Source organism: Podarcis tiliguerta, assembly GCF_965153285.1.
Source record: "Podarcis tiliguerta genome assembly, chromosome: 12".
Taxonomy (NCBI): Eukaryota; Metazoa; Chordata; class Lepidosauria; order Squamata; family Lacertidae; genus Podarcis; species Podarcis tiliguerta.
In genome coordinates, this window is record NC_139545.1 from 43,881,503 (window position 1) to 43,897,387 (window position 15,885).

Consider the following 15,885-nt stretch of genomic DNA (forward strand, 5'->3'; position numbering starts at 1 on the left):
AATGAAATTGTGTGGGAACTTGCCAGTCATGTGTGTGTCTCTTGATATAAATTATAAACATCCACCATGTTGCTGCATAACCCATTGATTTGGCTGTGGCTCATGAAAGTCTCAGCAAACGAGTTAAGTTTCTCAGAGACAGCGGTGTGTAAAATCTTTTTAAACCAAACACTGAGGGTCCTTTTCTGCATCATTTCCAGCTCTATGCTATCTTTTTTGAAGTATTATAACTAGAACTGTACACAATATTCCAAGTGCGGTCACACTATTTATTTGTATAAAATCCATTCACAAAAGAGATAGTGCTTATTATGAGTTATTATTATTATTATGGTGACATCTTGTGAAAAAATCATGAGGATCTGCTTTTGACCCAGGTCTTTTACCCAGACCTGACATTTGGCAGTTCACTTCAGTAGGGGAAAATCAGACCCCTGGTAGTTAGAGCAATCCCTGTCATGTCTACGCAGGAGTAAAAAGGTAAAGGGACCCCTGACCATTAGGTCCAGTCGCGACCGACTCTGGGGTTGTGGCGCTCATCTCGCTTTATTGGCCGAGGGAGCCAGTGTACAGCTTCCAGGTCATGTGGCCAGCATGACTAAGTCGCTTTTGGAGAACCAGAGCAGCGCACGGAAACGCCGTTTACCTTCCCGCCAGAGCGGTACCTATTTATCTACTTGCACTTCGTGCTTTTGAACTGCTACTCAGGAGTAAGTCCTGCTTAATTCAACAGGGCGTACTTCCAGGTAAGTGGGATCAGCGCTGAGGTCTTAGCCCACAATGTCAACCCTACTTACATGGGAGTAAGCGCCACTGAGCTCAATAGGGTTTTCTTCTGAGTAGACATGGTTAAATATATCTACATTTTTTTGAACAATTGAGAAGTTGAGGCAGGGAAGATGAAAAGCAAGACAGCTGACCCCATAACTGGTGACAGGTAGATGAGAACATATTGTTGGTTTGCTAGAAATCTCTATTTTAACTCTGAGGTCCACAGCAACCTCATTTGGTCAAATGGAGCACTGTAGGAGGGCAGTCATTTGGTGATTGAGATACAGCTGGTGTAGAAACCTTTGGCTTGGCAGGTGCTATTGAACTACAACTCCCATCATCCCATCCCATTATTTATCTCTGAATTCTGCATTGCAAGGAGCTGGACTAGAAAACCTCTGGGTCCCTTCCGACTATACAATTCTATGAAATGCAATAAATAAATCCCTGGGGTTAATTATTACCTTTTTACCCCACCCATCCTCCATGAAGCTCAAAATGGGATGTCTGGTTCTCCTCACAACAACCCTGCGAGGAATGCTTTCTTCTAAGTGGAGATTTTTCTGTCAGTCAGTCTCTTTAATGGATTTGAAGTTGCTTCCATGTATGTAATTCTTTTTTTGTAGAGGCAAACATTACATGGGGTGTAATTATTTTTTAAATATATATAAATGGTTTTAGATATATATTTTTTTACGCTTCCAGGTGCTTTCATGGGAAGCACTTCCTGAACGAACGAAACCACCATGAAACTGAAGAAACGAAATTCACAAGGGTTAGGGCACATAGAGTTAGCAGAGCTGGGGGTGGCAAATGCAAAACTAGATTTCTTTTTTAAAGAAACCACCATCACCATCCATTACAGCTCCGTTTTTCCTAAAGCAGTTAAGGGGCTGCTGTGTAGCAAATAATCTCCTGACAGAAGCCAGCATTAGTTAAGCAGCGCTGCAATATCCATTTACAGTGCAGCCCCGCTAAGCGCAAGTCCCCGCGCATTCAGCGAGGCTTACACTCTCCAAGCCTTCGCTTGCTGGCAAATCGGAAAAAACCCTTTTGAATTCGGTGCGACTTTCCTCCGAGTAAGCACGCATTAAAGTTGAAACCATTTATTTTTTTTCGGGCTAGGGGAATCGATTTCTCCTGCAAACTGCACCGCTGAACGCCAGGAGCAGAATTCTGTTGCATTGTGGGGAATGCACGGGAGACAATGCACGTAAGAAAACGTTACCCACGTGTAATGACAACCCCCCCCTCCCAGTTTCCCTTGGTAAAAAGCTTGTTGCAACGTCTAAGGCGATTCAGCTTTCCTCTGCTATTCCTGCGCGGCTCAGCAGCGCCCCCGGACGCCACGCTCAGCACTGCAACCTCCCCTCCTCCCCTCTCCTTCTCTAGCAACCGCAAACAACAAGCAAAACGTTCCCCTTCTCGCTCCGAGTCGCTTCTCTAAAACAGGCTCCCCGGCATTATATACCCTTCTAAAAATAGCCTGCCGCGCGGCCGGCCAATCAGGGCGGCTCGAATTTCGAATCGGCCCAATCGGGCGCGGCGTCACGGAGAGGTTCGGTCACGCCAGGAGGAGCCGGGATGCGTCGCGGGCGCCCATTGGGCTCCTCTGACATCATTGGAACGCGGTGTAACGAGTTTTGTTGTTCGAGATTGGGCAGCGCTCGGAGCCGGCGTAATGGGATCACGAGGTGGCGGAGGGAGGGGGGGTGGAGGAGAAGGAGTAAAGGGGGCGGGGCGAGAGTAGCTGGGAGCGCGAGGGAGGGGGGAGCCGAAAAGAGGGAGGGAGTAGAAGGAGGAGGGGAGTAGAAAGAGGAGGAGGTTGTGGCCAAGGAGAGCTCTTTGAATAGGGAAGTTTTGCTGGGGGTTACATTCGCAGTCATCTCAGTGTTTGCAAATATTGAGTAGGCTCCTGAGCAAGTATCTTCTGGAGAGAACCCCAGGAGTGGAAAGCAAGATTTACCAGCAGCAGCTGCATTTTGGAGACTGCAAGAGATATATATATATATATAAATAGATCTATGTATATATATATCCATACCTTGATATTGCTGTGCAATTAAACTTTGCATGAAACTTTTGCTTTATTATTATTATATTTAAAAAAAATACCCTTTGCATCTGAACTGCCGAAGAGGAATTTAATATATAATTATTTTTATTTTTGAAAGAGGAAAAAAACAAACCTGTCTTCTTCTTTGTGGCCGTCTTTCCCTCTGGAGGAGGAGGAGGAGGAAGTGGGACTTTGTAAATAGCTGGTCGTATTTCTCTCGCCATCACCTGCCATCACGACTACCGACGACAGCGGCAGCGGTAGCAGCTGAGAAACATCTGTAGCGGTGTTGATACTTGTGCTTTTTCTTCTTCCTTACGACGAGACACATTGCAATCGGACGTTGACCCCGTGGAGGGTTTATTTGTTGCAACTTCTTTTCCCCCCTTCCCCTTGAAAACAAAAACAAAAACAAAAAAACAACAACCATGGATGTGCTTCCAATGTGTAGCATCTTTCAGGAACTCCAAATTGTCCACGACACTGGTTACTTCTCCGCTTTACCATCTCTGGAGGAATATTGGCAACAGGTAAACCGAAGGATATCTGCTTGTGCTGGGCAAACGTTGCTTTTAATTCGGAGCAACACTGATAAACGAGGTTAGAGGCTTGCCTTTTAGGAAGGCTTCCTGCAGGAATCTTTTTTTTAATTTTTTTTTAAAATAGTAACGTTATTGTTTCAAGCAAGTGTGTTTGTTTGGGCTGCTGTGCAACACTGTTTGTTATATCTGCTTTCTGGGTTTTTTTATGCCGTGCATGCTTGTTTTTGCTCGCTACCGGGAGAAGTGCTGTTTATGCCCAGCGCCGCTGTCACAGCTTCTGGAAAGTGGCTGGTGTATTTCTGAATGCCTGTCCTGCTTCTCTCTCTCTCTCTCTCTCTCTCTCTCTCTCTCTCTCTCTCTCTCTGTGTGTGTGTGTGTGTGTGTGTGTGCCATCAAAACAACAACCGCTGAAGCGAAATGTTGCCACACAAAAAATAAATAGCATAAATCCGCAAGTCCTGCGTTTTGCATTTTGCTTGATCTAGTTCCTGGCAAAGTTCTCTCTCCTCTTTCTCCCCCCTCCCCCGCCTTGAAGCAGATCCAAACACTACAACTGGGTCTTGTCATCCAAACTGTCTTTCATTTCCACCGGGTTTTTTGGTGTTTTTTTACACCCCCACTTTTTTTGGGGGGGAAGGGAGAGAAATGGTTGGAAATTGGATTTTTTAAAAATAATCTTCCCCCCCCCCCGTATTATTTTCCTTAGCAGAATTGCCAACCTTCTAACTCCCTGCTGCATGTTAACCATTAATTATTATTATTATTATTTTCCCCTCTGTCTTACCCGCCACCCCCCCTCTTGAGTTGTCAGTCATATGACAATGATACTGTTTTGCTTCTCCTCCCCCCCTTTTTAATTGCTGTGAGTCTTCCTAGCGGAGGGAAAGAGGGAGGCTTGTTGCCTTTAATGGACATGGGTTTTTTTTCTTTTCTTGGGGGGGGGTGCGCTTGTTTGTTAGTACAAGTAATTGGTTTGCTTGGAAACAAGATTGTTTTTGCATTGTCTTGGATTTCCCCCCCCCCTTGGAGGGGGGGTGTAAGTGAAGAGAGAGTGTTTACTTACTTGCCTCTTCCCCTAGCTCTGATATTTGCTCCTTCTCTCTCTCTCTCTCTTTAAGCCCAGCTGAGTACCCAGATCAAATCAGTCTGGAGGTTTTGTTTGTAAAGCCTGAGAACCTATCAAGAAGGTTGAAACCTTGTGCATGTTTTGAAATTCCCCATTTCCAATTCCCCCCTCCATCCCCCCTTCTTTCTTTTTTCTTTCCAAGGCAGCACCAACAGTATGGAAATGAAATTGATCTAAATAGTTTTTCCTTCAGGCATTTCGGGGATTTTAACCCAGAGCTAGATATGGATCCCACTGTAGCCTTTTGAATAATTTCAAAACCTCCTTCGGAGCTTCAGGCCAGTCCTTCAGGCTGATTTGCATAATGGGGGAATTTTAAATCCACCCTGAATCAGAAATTTGAACCTGCCCCTTTCTGTCAATTCCCTTCCTGTTTCCTTATAGAAATGATGCGTCTTGTTTTATTTTTGAAGTGCACTGCAAATCAGTTCCCTAATTATAGAGAAACCGATAAATATTGATTAAGCTTGCAGTCTCTCCCACTTTTTGGCCCAACCTTCAGTTAACAAGAGGGGAGAAATGGTCAGTCAAAACCTAGGCATGCTTACTCTGAAACAAGCCCCATAGGTCAGTAGTGGTCCTTACTCCCAGGTAAGTGTGCTTAGGAGTAGAGCCTAAACAGATGGGGGAGAAGTGTAAAAATCAGCAACATACTGTGACAGAAACTCCCATTAAGTTGACACTTAAGAGAGTGACATTTGCTTTTGGAGTCAGCTTTGCTTATGGGGAGGGGGGTTCCTGCTTAAAATAAGGTAACTATGGAGTCTGATATATTTGCCCATAAACACACACACAACCCCCTTATATATTTAATTCCATTAACATGCTGCTCTTTAATTATGGGGATGATAGTGAAGGGGAAATGAAGTGTGCACTGATAGACACCCCCCCCCCAAAAAAAGAGAGAGATAAATGCTTGCATTTCTTCCAAAGTTCTCTTTAGTTTGTTAGGAATTTGGAAACACATTTGTGTCACTCAGAGGGTTGCTTGTCTCCTATTGCAGCAGGGAGGATAGCTTACTTTATTTCATTTTATTCTACATGGCCCGTTGCATGTCTGTCTGAACCGTGTACTTTCTTGGCAGAAGTTCAGGATTTTAAAAGGAAGTCTCTTTTGGCATTGAGTGAAAGAAATAGGGAGATGACTCATACGGTTGTGCTCTTGGCCAGTAGATAAAATTCTTCAATGTGGGGCTCCCAGCAGGACCTCGAAAAGTTGTATTTCTCCTTTGACCGCTTTCCCTGCAATCCCATTTTCTCAAACTTTCTTCTTCTTCTTCTTCTCAGCATCGCATTATCATTCTGAAAGGTTTTGTTCACCGAAATTCCTTAGGCCGCTATCATTTCTACCAGAATTGTTCCAAGTTACGCAAAACTCATGCCAGTGTGCTTGGAAGAACTGGCATTCTTTGAACGTCTCCCTTAGGCTGAGTTTTCATCTGCAGGAAATGGGCTGGCTTGGTGGGTTCCCCCGAATATGGATCATGACTTTGCCGCAACCGCACATGTTTCTTGAGTTCAGAGCGCTGATGCTGTCAGCTCGGTGGAAGTCTAGCTTGACAACTTTCTGCGGAGATCACACAATTCACTTGGAAGCCCTCTTACTTAATAAAATACTGGAAAGTGTAGAAAGGCCTGATTAAAACTGGGAGGTTGGGGTGAGAACAGAGTCACTTCCAAGCCAACCCATTGAACATCTCCTTTCTAGGAGATGATTTTTCAGCTCACACAATAAGAGTAATGGCTGGAAAATGTAGGTGGATTTGAACTCTTTCTATGTGTGTTTGAACTCCAGCCCAGTTCTTGGGAACTGCATTGTTTACTGTAACAGTCATTAAATGAGGGTTGAGTGGCCTATTACTTTAAGGGAGCCTAGCAACCAGAAATAAACACCCTATCCTTTGCACACACATGGTTTGGTTGATGTTTCTGGAGAATGGCTTCTAAAGCTTTGCACTTTTCTTTTTTATAAAAAGAGATTTAATTTTAATTTCTTGTGTTTCATTTTTTGTAGACGTGCTTAGAGCTGGAACGATACCTTCAGAGCGAGCCTTGCTACGTATCTGCCTCTGAGATAAAATTTGACAGTCAAGAGGATCTGTGGACCAAAATTATTTTGGCGCGTGAGAAAAAGGAGGAATCTGAACAGAAGGCCACGTGTGTTCCAAAGGAGGAAAGCGTAAAGACTCAGAGTTTAGAGACTAACAGCTTGAATTCTGACATCAGCAGTGAATCTTCCGACAGCTCTGAGGAACTTTCGCCTACAACAAAATTTACATCTGATCCCATTAGTGATGTCTTGGGCTTGACCAGTACAGGAAACTTGAGTTCATCTGTCACGTCGACTCCTCCTTCCTCCCCTGAGTTGGGGAAGGAAGCTTCTTCCCAACCGTGGAATTCTGCGCCTGGTGAATTGCATTCGCCGGGCAAAATTCGTACTGGTAGTGGTGGAAAGACTGCAGAAAAGGGTGCCCCAGTGAACGGCGATGCCTCTCCGGATGGGAGGCGGCGGATCCACAGGTGTCAGTTCAATGGGTGCAGAAAGGTTTACACCAAAAGTTCACATCTGAAAGCACATCAACGTACCCATACAGGTGAGATCTTCTCCACTGGGTGATCCAAACATCTGGTCTTGGGTTGAGTGGCCAAATAGTGGTCACTTTGTGTTTTCCATGGAAAAAAACAAAACTGGGGCATGCTAGGGTGGCCTCAGCTGTTTGTTCATACGTGGGTTCAAGCACACCTTGTCTCATCCCACTTGGCTGTGATCTGAAGCCACAAGATATGGAGTCTTTGGTGCAGTTAAGAAGGTCTGTGACCAGTCAGCAGTGAGCTAGGAGGCCTTCTGGGAACACTGTTTACAGTTCCATCATGGAAGAAAGGCAGGATATAAAAGTAATAAGGGGGACCCCATTTGCTTCCTGTTCCTATAGCACTGGCAGGTAGCTTTCTCTTACTAGGATGTGTGTCAAACCTTCCATGGCTTGGGCCCTAAGATGTGGCAGGCTAATGGTGTTCACCATCACATATGATTTCTATAGGACTTCTGCTTAATACTTCAGCTGCTGGCTGGTTCTCAATGACAGCATCATCCTCTTTCTCTTCCCCTTCCCTTGCTGTCCATGCCCAGCAGAACTATGCACCAGGATGCCATTATTAGGGCTGGCAGACATGGAGAGCATATGGTTCCTCCAGATGTTTGCTGGACTCCCATGTCCTATCAGCCCCAGCCAGCATGACCCGTGACCAGAGATGATGGGAGTTGTAGTTCATCAATATCTGGAAGGCCATAGGTTCCCCATCTCTGGTCTACAGTTCAGCAGAAGTTTTTGTCCCTTATTCTAGGCAACCCATCTGGATTTAGCTTCATGTCTGACTTTGGTTGGTGATAACTGTAAGGAAAACCCTTGATGCTAATAGTGTCATAATGTTACGCAATTTCTGGAGCAAGAGCTTGGGGCCATCAGATGATGCAATAACAGCTGAGGTTTCCAAAATGCAAGGCATCACTTCCTCATTTTTGTTCTGCATTAGCCAGTTGCAAACTTCTATGTGTAAAGCTTGGATGAGGCTAGTTAACTTTTCTCTCTCTTGCACATGTTTGGTTCCTGTTTTGTAATTAGCTGGTGCTTGAGAAGATGCACAATTGTTAAATTGTTTTTCCACGGAGTTGGAGGGAATCCCTCAAAAACAACAAACAACAACAACAGAGAACTAGCTTTGAAACTCAGCAACAGCAAAAGGAAATGGAAACATTTCTCAGAAATTGGAGATTTTTGTCCTGATTCTGAAGTACAGATTCCTCATTGATTCATTTAATAGCAGAAGAGTAACTAGTTCCCTTAATTGCTGGACTTGCCTCAAGCTAGCTGTGTGTGCATTGACAGAAGTAAAATGATCTTTTGAGAGAGATGTTTATGATCATAAAGACAATGGCGGACTTTAAGAGCGTTTCATTATCATGTGGTTTTGCTAACACTAAGCAAACAGGATTTTACTAGTATGAAACCTAGATTTAAACAAAACAAAACCCAGTTCCCTAGCTTAACTTGAAAGGATTTGAAGCGGGCAGGCACTCCAGGGTTTCTATAAATTTTTTATAGTGAAAGTAGTTGCTTTTTGACATTAATATTCTAGAGTGCTTGATGACTGTGGTTAGATGTGCAGAGCCGCTGGCTGGCATACCAATCTCCAGCTCAAGGTGCAGAGCGAGATTCTGCACCTTGAGACAAACAGCTTAGAGGTCTCCTCTTCAAAGATGTTCTTTTCACCATTTGAAGAGGGGAATACAAAAAAAGATGGATCTGTTCTATGCTTCCGCAGCCTGGTGAGCAAGGGAGAGCTTACCTCTCATATGCCCGTTATTCTGCAGAAATCAAACAAATAGTGTTAAGCCATAGAATCTTATAACCAGAATCTCTGGACCAGAATGCATTTTTATGATCTGCTGCTGAAGGTGGTTTTGCTCTCCACTCTAGCCTTTCCCAACCTGCTGCTCTCCATGTGTTTTGGACAACAAGTCTCATCATCCCTGATGGTTGACCATGCTCACTGGGGCCTGGCAGTCTAAAACACCTGAATGACAAAGGATTGGGAAATTCTGTGTTGTTGTTTTTTCTCTGCTCCCCGCACCCTACCCTAGCCCACTTTGACCTATGTAGTCATGGGGAAGGTGGGCAAAGCAATTACAGCTTCACAATTCGGGGACAGACATTTTCACACTCGCTAGATTTCTAGAGCGATAGAAAGACATGGAATGGAACCTTGGGAGAGTCTAAGACAGGCATCCCCAAACTCGGCCCTCCAGATGTTTTGGGACTACAACTCCCATCATCCCTAGCTAACAGGACCAGTGGTCAGTGATGATGGGAATGATAGCCCTAAAACATCTGGAGGGCCGAGTTTGGGGATGCCTGGTCTAAGACTTGCTTTCCCATATTGTCAGGATTGAGGCTGGCATCCAAACATTCTGGCTTAATAATGGTTAATAATAATTCTCCCCTTTGAATGGCCCCAAATTTGTAGGTTAGGTTTCTCATTACCATCCAATATTGATAGGCCTAACCTATGTATCTAATAGGTGAACCCACTATATATTGGGTTGTATGTGCTTAAGTTATACTTGGAGAAGACCTATTAAATCCATGGGTGCAAATTAGGCCTAACTAACTCGACTCCATTGTTTTCAGTGGGTTTAGTCTATGAGTAAAATTTGGAGCGTGCAACCCATAATTTGCTGCTATTGTGTTTAACCTAGGAAGTCCACAAAAGCTACTAGCGCAGGAGACCTCCAAGCATATATCAGACCTCCAAGCTCTATATCAGTTGTTTTGAGCCTAAAAGATATAGAGAACCAACTTCTATAACAATCTGGGCATTTGGAGGCAGTTCTTATTCGCCCTAGGTGACCAGGTTAGTGGTGATTTTACAAGCCTCTATTCTAAACACTCAGAGAATTCCTAGGATGCAGCTGCACAAGGCTTACATTACTGGCATGTTTTCCAGTCAAGGCTTGATGTTTTGCTGTTGCAGCAAAGCTGTCAGCTCAGAAACATCTAAATTCTCCATCAGCGTTCTCGGAAGTACTTAGTGTGCTGTTGTGAATTAAATTGAGTGGCCTTATTTCCTATGTTAAAAACAAATGAATCAATATTCATCTTTGCTTGGAGAGAGAAACGGACGGTTAATAATCTTTGGTATGTTTTATTTGCAGGAGAAAAGCCTTACAGATGCTCATGGGAAGGGTGTGAGTGGCGTTTTGCGAGGAGTGATGAGTTAACCAGACACTTCAGAAAGCACACGGGTGCCAAGCCTTTTAAATGTAGTCACTGTGACAGGTACGTGAATGGACACTCTCTTTTAATAACCCCTGCACCTCCCTCCTCCCCGGTGCTTCCATGGGAAGCAATGACTTAAGCCCTCCACATTGATGAAGCCACCAAGGCGCAGGCAGTTTCATCAAGTATCAGCTTTATCCCATTGCACCGGAGCTTTTCAAAGGAAGCATCCAGCTTCAGTGATCAGCAACAGTGTAGCTTTTTAGTTCTAACAGTGCAAAAAGAGAGAGAAATAAGTCTGATCAGGTGAATCAATTCTGCCTCTGCTTAAAGGAAAAACGTTTCCAGTTACATATTTCAGAACAGCCTACTTGAAATTCCAGTGGAAATACTCCCAGAATTAAGTGGATTGAAGTTAATGCATTTTAGATAGTGTCTGCATGGATACAGGTTAAATAATAGAGTGACTTCTGAGGCTGAGATCAGGAGGAAAGCGGAAGAAGCTGACAGGAGGAGGAGCAGTCTGTAGGGTCTCTTTCAATGAACGTCTTGGAAGGGTTGGGTTGGGTTGCTATGGTGTAGCAATGGTCACATTATAAAGAGGCGGACTTGGTCCCCGTGGTGGTCTCTCTCCCAACACCTAGTATTCTGTGAGTCACCTTCCCTTTCCTCCAAAACTTCCAAGACAGTTTATGTCTTCTAAGAAATAGCTCTTTCTTAGCCATCTTCGTTTGGGTCTCTTTTGCACCAGCCTTCTGTCAAAATGAGTTATTGGAAAAGGATTGCAAAGAGTTATTTTAGCAGGTGCTGTGAACTTAGGCTAAGATTCTTGCAGGATGCTCGCTTGGATCGATTAAGATGAGCCTAGTCTGTCTCATGGGGTTGCTGTGACCCTTGCATCCCATTCCAAGCTCCTTTCAGGATATGAATGTCAGCCCGATTAGTGAATGACCGAGAACGTGACTGTGGTGCCACTCCGCACACTTTGCTTTGACACAGCATTTTGCATTCTGGCCAAGTGGCGGAGTGACCATTCTGTTCCTCTGTTCACCTACTTGACAACCTATCTCTCTGCCCAAGGTTGCACGAACCATTCTAAGTCACACAGATTGCAGTGGAGTTAATTCTGCATGTCGCTTTTGTTTTAAGTATGCTCCGTAAAGGTGCTCTGTAATATTTGCCTCCGTTGCAACTGATGATAGTAAGGCTGGGGTACAATAGGATTCCAAAGGGCTTTGCACTTGGGTCTCCCAAATCAAATTCTGTGTCTCTCGGATGGACCTATAGGGCCTCATAACCTACCACAGCAGTCCCCAATGTGGTGCCATACGGATGTTATTGGAATATTAACTCGGATCAGTCCAGCATGGCCAGTGGAATCGGACAAGCAGAGTCATAGTCTTGCAACATCTGGAGGAAGCCATGCTAACTCCTCCTGGTCTAACCCGATTCACTCACCTATAGGAAGATAGTCCTCAAAATTCTCCCCTCTTCTCCGTTGACAGGTGTTTCTCCAGGTCCGACCACCTGGCCCTGCACATGAAGAGGCATCTCTGAGTGGGTGAAGAGGTCGAATCCTGTGGGCTAAGAGGCTTCGAGGTCAACCAGCCTTGAAAGAAGGGATGCGTGTTCCAGCCAAAGCATGCCATTTTGCACCCTAACCCAGTTGCCTCCAGGGCCTCTCTTCCTTGGAAGGTCTTCAGAGGGCTAAACAAGTCATGTAAGGAAACGGCATAGCGACCGCACGGTTGTGGGTCTCGTACGCTGGCACCCAACCTTCTACGCCTTCTGCCGTGAGCACGTGCACTGAGAATGTTAATGATTGGACGACTGTATGTTATTGAGGATCGTACTGGGCGACTGTATGCTGAGGCACATGAATACTTTTTGTTTGTTTGTTTCATTTTCCTTCCGTTTCGTTCCTCGTGGTTGTTTTATAACCGTAAGCGAGAGAGAGAGAGGAAAAGTCAGCTGAATGGGGGAGGGCGGGGGAATCATTTGCGTATGTGAGGAGTATGCCGCAAGAAAGGAGCGATCAATCATTTCCAAGGGGCGGGGCGAAAGGGGTGTCTGCACCTTTAAAAAAAAAAAGGAAGAAAAAGAAAGAGGGAGGGGAAGATGGAGGGGAGGGGGTGGCGAGTCGGGACACCAGAATGGAGGGAGGGGCCCCTATCCTGTGTGAGAGGAGCTTTTGGTGTCTGGTCCAGCTCTTAAATGTGCAATGTGTCAAGTAGCTTGTTTTACTTGCTACAGAGCTCATTTGTAATCCATTGTATAAGCTGTGTATTTACAATATAACACAACCTATAACTTTTTCATTATAATACAAAGATTATTGCATGGTTCTGGGGAACTATATGCTTTTCCATTCTTTAATCAGGACTTGCAGGTATTTCTTTTGTTTTCTCTCCCCCTCTCTCAATTCCAGTTAAAAAGCTGCTACAATGCAATTGGTTTAATGTTACATAACATACAGATCCTGGATTTTTATTTTTTTATTTTTTTGTCCTGTTGGGTGGATAAAACCACTGTAGGTTAGAAACTGTAATATTTTTTAAGAAAAGAAAAGAAAATTCTCATGCAGCTATGTTGGGGTTTTGTTTTTTTGTTCCTCTTCTCTTTTATTTATGCCTTGAGGTCTCTTAATTTCTGGTTTTCTAGCTGTTAATGCACTGTTGACCTTAATAATGGTGCCTTATGCAAAAGCGATCTCTTCTCGCAAGAGGTCTTATACAGGGGTATGGGTGATTTGTGCTTCATTAAGGCTCTCTTGTCACCTGACATTTGTACTGTATCAAATGTAAATTATGAAGAGGTGGAGGAAAGCATAGGCTGATCTTCAGGGTTTTTTTCCATGTAGAAAAGCATCTTTGGACATGTCAATACAATATTACACCTTTCCTTTTAAAAACCCCATGGAATAATATGACCCGTTCTGCCACCTTGAAAATCCCTGTTTATACATCCTTGCACAACCAGTAATATGTGTACAGAACATGCACCCTGAACCTCCCTTTCCCATGTACCTCAAAATGTTACAATTCCTCCCTTTTTAAAAGTGTAGGAGCATTACAAAAATAATCATTTGCTTAAAATGGCACAAGTTCCATGTCTTTATATCAAGCTTTCTCTTGGTTAATACTAAAATAAAACACTCTCTTTATTAAAATAGAAAAAAGCAAAACAAAACAAAAAAAAGTTACCAAGCGGGCAGAAAGTTTCTTGGGTGTATATATTTGTTTGTATAGTATTTGTAAGCACTGTGTGTTTGTGTGTGTGTATGTATGGATAATATATATTTTTCAAGGAAAGAATTGAGTTCTTTCCTGTGAAATATGGCAGCCCGTAAAAAGTCCTCTGCTTTTCTTTAAGTTTTGTAAAGGAAGCAAACAAGTGGTGGTCACTAAACACATAAAAACATTTTTTAAAAAAATATTATTATTGGCTTGCAGACTACTTTTAAAAGTGTTTGGGCAGCAGCCTGGGGGTGGAAGAGAGGCTCTGATGGGTGCAAGCGATTCTTGCGAAGAGAAAGCTGGACTGCATTTGCTTCTGTGTCGGGGGGGGGGGGGCACTTGTGAGCTCAAAAATCCCCGACTGTCAAGCGAATGGACCAAATCGGAACCTTTTCCTGAGGCTACTGCGGGATTGGGCATCTTTCAATGCAACTTGGCAGCTTTCTGAATCAGGTTCTCTCTCTCCAGACAAATGAGCCTGCCATTTCTCTTTTACCTTGGCAAAGTCCCAAGACTGCCCCTCTTGTCCCAACTGGACCTTCCAACCAACTTTCTGCTGGTGTCTGGCTGGCTCTCCATCTGTCCCAAAGGGCACTGATTTGGTACATCACCTTGAGGGCTGAGCTCACTTAGTGACATGTTTCCACATCATCTGGAAGCGCTACATCAGAGGTGGGGAACCTTTGGTCTCTGATGTCGTTGAACCACAACTCTGACAATCCCTGACTGTTGATCATTCTGGCAGGGGCTGATGAGAGTTGTGGTTGCATGGCATCTGGAGGACAATGGGGTCTTCACCTCCTGTGCCACATTTAGCAGTTGATAATTCTAGCAGGAGGCAACAACAACAGCAGCAAAAACCCTCCAACCCAAATCCACCCCTTTGGCTTCTGTCTAGAAGCTTATTGAGAAGATCCAGGAATGAGCTCCTTGATTATTGCTTTGTTACTTTGGGTATTTACATTTCAGCTGAAGGCGCAATATGGTTTTCATGAGAGAGCTTAGATGCAGCCATCCCCTAGAAGTTAAGTCAGTGAGTTTCAGAACTGCCTTCCCCAGCAGTGCTGTACTTACCCACAAACCACAGTGATAGCCCATTTCTTGCTGTTTCGGGCAGCTTTTCCAGGAACTGGTGGCGAAGGTTAAATAGTTCTCTAGAACACATTAGACACTAATTTATCCAATTCTAAGGAACACACAGGCCTGCCCCTTTTGTATTGTGTTCAATTTTTATATACTTGAGTGTGCACTTTTAAAAAAGCAAAAAGTAAATATGCCCTAGGAAAAAGGTTTATATTGTCTACAATCTGTAGGGCTCTTATGTTACATGTGGAGCTTCATGCATGTAGGATCTGCCTTGCTCTTTTTTCTTTTTTCCCTTTTGAGGGACTTCCTTGCAGCTATAGTGAGAGAAACATTTCATACATGGAGCATTCTCCATAGTAAAAATGGGAGGTCTATACCTGTATGTTTATCAGGATCATCACAAGTGGAACAAGGCGATTAAGAAGGGTTTTTCTATTTGTTTGGGGGTATTTCAGGGGCGGGTTTTTTGTTTACCTATTTTGCAATGCTTTCTGCTGAAGCATAATAACTCTATTAATGCTCAAGGAGAAAAACATGGAAATTTAATAAATCCCCCTGCATTAGCTTTTCTTGATTGTGAAGCATCGAAACGGTTTTGGAATGGGGGGGCTGTGTGCCATACGTCAAATTATGCCTGTCAGTTTTGTAAGTTTAAACAAGTACATTTTGTTCAGGTGATAACTGAGCCTCAATAAAGCAGAGAGAAAAAAAATTGCTTGAAATTTCAGAAGAGAATTTCTATTCGTAAAATTTCTTTCTTTCTTTCTTTTTTCCTTTTTTTGTTCGTTTGTTTTTTGGAAGCACCCTGTTATCTAAAGAATCTCTTTGTAAGATTTTTGTAAAAAAAAATTGTTTTACAAGATTTTATTTGAAATTGTTTTTTGCAAGATTGTTATATTTCTGTATGAATGTATTTTTTATTGGAATAACATAAAAAAAAATTCTTATCAGCATTTTTGGGTCTCTTTCTTTGGTTTTGCTTCAGTGGAATTAAAAGTGGTAACAGAATTTCCATTATCTAGAGTTGCCCCTCATTCACTGGGAACACTGCATTTGCTTGGCAATGGGATGGGATGGCAATGGTTCTTAAAAGTGCTTTAGCTAGGCTTGCCTGGTCAAGGCAAGGAGCTAAGCTTTGCCAAATGAGAATTCATCTAACCCACTTATACTTCCTTCAATGCAATATACATAAATCTGCTCCATGTGCCCCAATTGTAGTCACTCAGCAAAAAACGTGAAGTGCATTGAACATACAGGTTCTGCATCTGTATATAAAGGTAAAGGTACCCCT

At 43.5% G+C, this 15,885-nt stretch overlaps 1 protein-coding gene across 1 annotated transcript; it reads left to right on the plus strand.

The window, feature by feature from the left end:
- Window positions 1–2,523: 2,523 nt before the first annotated feature.
- KLF6 (KLF transcription factor 6) lies at window positions 2,524–15,547 on the plus strand. The gene is made up of 4 exons (XM_083405651.1): window positions 2,524–3,357; window positions 6,510–7,089; window positions 10,209–10,332; window positions 11,778–15,547. Exons 1-4 carry the CDS (start codon window positions 3,256–3,258, stop codon window positions 11,827–11,829), a joined length of 858 nt encoding a protein of 285 aa, XP_083261777.1. The 5' UTR covers window positions 2,524–3,255; the 3' UTR covers window positions 11,830–15,547.
- Window positions 15,548–15,885: the final 338 nt, after the last annotated feature.

Bases quoted from the DNA above. Each gene is read 5' to 3' on its own strand.
- KLF6 (XM_083405651.1), top strand. From the start codon at position 3,256: ATGGATGTGCTTCCAATGTGTAGCATCTTTCAGGAACTCCAAATTGTC. The intron at 3,358-6,509 runs GTAAACCGAAGG...CATTTTTTGTAG, and splicing joins TGGAGGAATATTGGCAACAG to ACGTGCTTAGAGCTGGAACG. The intron at 7,090-10,208 runs GTGAGATCTTCT...TTTTATTTGCAG, and splicing joins ACATCAACGTACCCATACAG to GAGAAAAGCCTTACAGATGC.